The sequence below is a fragment of the Talpa occidentalis genome, unplaced genomic scaffold, assembly GCF_014898055.3.
Source record: "Talpa occidentalis isolate TD23 unplaced genomic scaffold, MPIMG_talOcc4v2.1 talOcc4.2, whole genome shotgun sequence".
In the NCBI taxonomy this organism is placed as follows: Eukaryota; Metazoa; Chordata; class Mammalia; order Eulipotyphla; family Talpidae; genus Talpa; species Talpa occidentalis.
In genome coordinates this window covers 132,898,257-132,904,256 of record NW_023602073.1, presented here as the reverse complement: position 1 = coordinate 132,904,256, position 6,000 = coordinate 132,898,257, and the positions used below count along the sequence as shown (strand labels likewise).

General features: G+C 42.1%; 1 protein-coding gene across 1 annotated transcript in view; it reads left to right on the top strand.

The window, feature by feature from the left end:
* The first annotated feature begins 348 nt into the window (after window positions 1–348).
* NHSL1 (NHS like 1) overlaps window positions 349–6,000 on the top strand; it is a 134,119-nt gene continuing 128,467 nt past the window's right edge. Inside the window, 1 exon segment of the mRNA XM_054697868.1 lies at window positions 349–1,410. Within this exon segment, the coding sequence (XP_054553843.1) occupies window positions 1,209–1,410 (202 nt within the window). The 5' untranslated portion in view covers window positions 349–1,208.

Sequence of the window (6,000 nt, the reverse complement as noted above, 5' to 3'; positions counted from 1 at the left end):
TGCATATGATCGTTCAAATGAGAAACAGGAATGACACCCAGGGGCTCTTATGGTAGGGAGGCAGAAAGGTCTTCAGCCCCATTCTGTGGGTGCTGGTGGAAGATAGGAGAGGCAACAGTAGGTGCAAGTAAAGCGGCATTACCTTTACTGAAAACAGAGTGAAGTTCTGGCTGGCTCGGGTTTATATTTTGGAAATGCATTCCTTACATGACAGTCCTAAATCTACCTGGCATTGCTGGATGTGGTTATAATTATACAACTTTTGCAAACTCCTTCTCAAAATCCACTCTCAGAAATGTGATCTGATCATGCGCAATCAGTTCTTTTTACTTCCCCGTGAACCTCTATGCTGCTCAGACCTGCATTTCTTAGCTTTCCTGGAGCTGGGAAGTTTGAGCCGCCACTGAAGTGTTACTGTGGGAGGCGGAGTTTTCTGCCTCTCCAATGAGATGCCTTCCGTGTCTGAAAAGCCTATCATCTTTCACTGGAGCTCTTACTCTGTAATCCAAGCAATAGCCAAGCAGCCTGTCTTATTGTTTGTGGAGTCCTGTGGCTCTGGGTGGTGTGCGGAGCGGGAGAGGGACCATGGGAGCTTTCTGATGCTGCGTTGTATGGGGACCAGGAGCGAACTCACCCTCTGCAGCCACCTGTGTGGGTGAACATGCAACTGGGCTCTTAGGCTGAGGCCGAACCCCTTTCTCCAGCCTGAGGAGTTCCTTCTATCTGCTCCCCACAACTAGTTTTCTGCACTTGTGGGAAAAATGCCCAGCAGAGGAGCAGGAGTTCGGTGTGGGGTGCTTGGTGCACACCAAAGAGTCGGAGTGCCTTGGTTCTGGTCTTGGCAAAGTCCTAACAAGTGTTCCTGAAAGGATCCCACAGCTTCATTTTTTAAATTATACTTCTATTAATTATTTTTATTATTTTTTTTTTTTGGTGGGGGAAGGCTGTGGATATCCCTGATGCAGAAGCCAAGTATCACAATGTGACTAGGATAAAAATAATTTTTTTAACCCCTCCTTTTCCTCCTTTTTGGGGGGGGCACTGGATAACAGAGGAGTGATCTGCTTTCAGGATGCCTTGCTGGACTCGCAACACTGATTAATTGGGAAGGAACAGGCTCCATGAAAGGACTGGGACAGTTTTTAAAAACTGGGCTTTGTGTTCTGGGGGCTGTTCTTTGTCTCTAGTCGGTTTTGATGTGAAAGAAGATGAAAAAGGAAGGTTCTTCAGGTTCCTTCAGACTCAAGTCAAATCCAGGTTCTCTCTCACGTGCTGTGAGTTGGATAAATTTCTCCTCCTTGTCCAGGCAGACAAAGAGGCTGTTTCGCAGTGACGGGGAGCTCTCGGTCTGTGGGCAGCAGGTGCAAGAGGACGATGAAAATTGGACGTACAGAAGCCAGCCCAGAAAAGGTGACTTTTATAAACAATTTACACATTTCTAGAAGTTGGCTACATAGCATTCTTGGTTTCCAGCACTGATTTCTCTTTGTGATGTTTGATCCCATTTGGGGTGTGTGTTTGTTTTTGTGTTGGAACTCATTTGTTTCCGTGTCGGACATAGCAGTGCTCTTCCAGTTAGATCCTGCTTGATTGTGTCCTTCTAAGAAGGAGAAAAAGCTACTATTTGTCGGCCCTCAGCCCCACATGCTCATGAGCCCTGTGAACAGTTCAGTGCTTGCCCACCCCATAGGGGAGTCTTCGGTCTTACAATTTCAGGTGAGGGCAGGGAGCACTTTTCCGAAACATGCGCTGGGAAAACTCTGGGAGTCTCGGATCGTCTCCTTTCATCCTTCTCCTAAGAAGATTGATGAATTACATGAACGCTTGAATCAAACAGGTGTTGGAGTGACATTAGGGAAAATGAACACACGAAGGGCTTGGTCTGGAGATCTTGGCCAGAAGGAGGTTTTGGATTTCTGTCAAGTTCCTTTTCAGACCACTGTTGGTCTCTGTTCTTGGGATTAACATGTTTTGCCCTCCTCAGAGTGAGGCAAAATATCAGTCATGCTGGGAAAGAAATATTTCAATATTTCTTAACACACCCTTCTTTGCATTTAGAAATTCTGCATTCTTCCTCTTCAGATGTTTACTCTAGAGACTGAGTCCTTAATCTCAAAAATGGTTTTCCGTTCTGAGCTGTGACAAAGCCCAGTAGGGGGCACTATTTAAGTCTGACAAAGGGAAGCAGACATTCCTTGTGATTGTTTTCCCTGTTTATCACATTCTTCCTTTGCCAGAAGAAACCTTGCTAGAATCTTTCAGAGACCTGTTCTTTCTCTTCATTTGAACAACAAAACTCTTTGAAATGTGAGAGAATAAACTAAGTTAAATATGTGCTTACAGGTACAGTAATTATTCCATGCGCTGAGAATTAAATGCAGCCCCTGAGTAATGTGTGTTAAGCTATTTGTTCTTGTCTGTTCAACTATGGCACAGGAGGGGCTAGTTAATACTCTGAAGATATCCTTATGGCAGGACGATGTCAGTCACCAGCGGTCTCCTGGTGCTGAGCTTAAAATACAGATTTTCCGTTCAGATGTTGTATCATTGCCAGGCAGAGAAAAGACATTTGTGCTTCTGGCTGGAGTTATGTAGTGATTTCATGAACTTTACTTTTCTAAATCAGGAATACACTGTGGCTTTGGTAAATGGGTGAGTTGCAGTGTTGGAAGCCAACATGTTTGAAGGGTGGACATAGTAGTGCCGTGATTGCATGGGGCTATGGAATCTACTCTTTTAGGCTTTGCCAAAGTGGCTTTTATGACTTGTTTTGTTTTAAATCAACTGCTCTCAAGTTTCTGTTAAAGACTGCATACCTGTGAGAATGTGGCTGTAGGATTTCTATCATGCATGTTTCATCTAAATTAACTCTAAAGGGAGAGATGCTGTGAATTTGCATGTATTAGTTTTAGTTGGGAATTGAAGCAAATACTGTACACTTGACTTGTGCAAAAGAAAGAAGTCATTGTAAAGAGCAGGGGCAGCTTGTAAAGGGAAGGGAGGACTTGTTTATGTAACAGTATAAAAGATTGGACCCTTCATCCCTTAATGTAACAGGAGATGTAACAGTAGCCTTGTGATGATTAGTGGAGGCATAGTACAGTATGTGGATTCGTATGGCTCTTAGAAATACTTGGGCATGGACAATATTACCATTTTTGACATGTGGAGTTGGGGGGAATCCTTAAAAAGCTGCCTCTTGATCAAAATTCTTGGTATTATATTTTGTTTTCACATTTAACTTACAAAAGAAAATTGGCTCCCAATTTTGACATATTGTCTCAGGAGCATGTTATAACAGTGGAGCCTTATTCATATAATTCTTTAGAGAAATGCAGAAAGTGACACTTTTTTATGCCTGCAGATCAAAAGAGGAAAAATCTTTAAGAAAAATAATGCAGGATTGGAGTTTTTCCTAGAAGCATCAAACAAGCTGAAACTCTAGCAAAGATTATCAGTCAGTGCTAAGAATGCCCAAATGGCCATATTAGGATTTGGTTACAAATAAATATGCATTAAGGACATATTGGTTTGATGGGGATTGTGTATGTAGCATCTTTATTTTCTTTTGTCCAGAACACATGCATTTGAACACTGTTTTTAGCCTACTCACCAAACCCCTTCCTTCCATTAAATTTTTTTAAAATTTACCCATATCTCAAAACCTGTGCTCTCTCCTCCCATCCCCACATATACTACCATCAAACAGTGACAACTAGAGGTGGGGCAGTGTCACTTAACAAGTCACCTCACTCCAGTGGTTCATCCATCCACAAGGGGATCTGCGGTTGGCCGGGTGTCTGGTACTGCAGCCTCCTGGCCCTCTCCCTTCCTTCCAAGGACTGCTGCAAGTCTCCCTGCCTACCATCTGCAGGTCACATTGCATTATTCAATTAGCCCTTCTATCAGGGCAGATAGGGCATTGTGTAAGACACACAGGTTTATTTTAGAAGGTTTTTTAAGGGCTTCCCTGGTGGTGCAAGGGGTTAAGATGCAACCTATGAAGCTATCCACAGCCTCTGCAGCACGAGTTCAATCCTGGCCAGCCAGGGAGCTACCCACATGGTGCAGCAGACCTCTCCTGCCTCACCCGCTGCTCCCCTCAGCAGTGTATTTCAGTCAGTCTGCCTGTTCTGTTCCCCACTCTGTCACTGGTGAATCCTCTCATCCCCCACACCTTTGGCCTCTACCCCAGGTCTTGTACGGATAAATAAATAAATCTTAAAAAAAAAAAAAAGGTTTTTTAATAGTGAATCTCCATGCTGTATTGCTTATCAGTCTCATCAAACTGAAGTTCTCAAGTGGTTACCCTTAGGGATATCTGTCTGCAGAAATATATAACTTTACAATTTAATGTTACCTCTTAAACTCATGAACCTGAAAATAAAATTACAGTGCTTGAGACTTCTTTGATGAAACTTTTATAAGCTTAGATGTTATTAATAGTCATCTGTCAAAGTAGACTGTTTTTCCCAAGTTTAAAAAGGAACTAGAAGTACACATTTGTAAGTCCAAAGCAATCACAAATGCTTTCTTTTGTTCTAGCACATGGCACATTTCAAAGCTCTGGTATTGCCATTTATTTAGGAAGGTAAAAATGAATTGGTAACAGCAGTCATCAGTTTTTGTATTCTTCGTGTGATATGACCCACTACAATAGCAAGTGATATTTTCACATAATTAGCCATAGAAATCAAGGATATGAATCAGTGTCCTCTTGAGTGTTAAATTCATTGAATCATGAGCTGTTTTATTAGATGCCTGTGCCATTAAAAAAAGTGGAAGTTAGTTGTAGTTGTAGTTACTTGTAGCCAGTCTCAGCTACAGCTGACTTCCACTTTTTTTTATGGCACAGGCATCTAATATGTAGATTTTCACATGGATTTGTGATAACATTTATGGAAGGGATTCTTTCTGAGTACAGTGTGTGGCATGTAAAAAAATACAGCACTCGCTCCTTGAAGTTAGGGAGTTCATATGTAAATAGAGAAGCAGAGAAGAGAGCCAGAGGACAATTTTGATAAAGTGTGAAATGAATGACTTAGGTCAGAAGTTCTAGATAAAAATGCTTAATCTGGAGCATTTTTATGTTTTACACATCTTTTGACTGTGATTTAAACTTTTTTTATGAGCTCCTGCTTTGTTTTCATGCCCCCTGTGGAAGGTTCTCAAGGAAAACAAACGGCTAGTGATATGTATTCTGTGCTTCCCCCTCTTCTGCTCACTTATCCTTCTCTTGTCAAATAAAGCCAAAAGAGAGAATAATAATGGGGCACCTTCTCACTGAGCAGAGCATGTTTTTGTTGTTGCCCCAGCTCTCTGTTGAGCTGGGCAGAGGCGTGATTGATGATACTGGTATTGGCAGGTCTGTAGATAAAGGGTAATTGACATGCAATTTTAAACAATGCTAGATTTAAACAATGCTATCATTCTCTTCTTCTGGACTTCTGGTTACATGTACAAATAACATTACCAAGTTGAATCATTTGAATTTCAGTTTTCTCTTCCCAGGAATTACAAAATGGCCAGAAGTGGCCTTACTTTAGGTAGCAAAAGTAATGAGTAATCTGTATACTAGATAATCAGTTGCTAACTGCGGGAGTTGATTGTATTTTACATAATTTTGCACCTATATCCTCCCTAATAAAATAGTTACAGAAAACAGGATCCTTGTGCATACATTAGTGATGACTTCAGATATTATGATGGAGGCGAATGGTATGGAAGACCAAAAACAGCAAGGTCAAGATCCTATAAACAGCTGCATTTTGATTTTGATCCTAAAATCTTTAAAATTACAGGATTTAAGAATGGTATTGTGGGCCTCCCCTGGTGATGCAGGTGGTTGAGCACAGCGCTGTGAAGCTGTCCGCAGCCTCTGCAGTGCCAGTTCGATCCCGGCTGGCCGGCGAGGGTCCCACATGGCATGGTAGACCTCTCCTGTCTCGCCCCACTACTCCCCTCAGCGGTGTATTTCATCAGTGTGCCTGTTATGTTCCC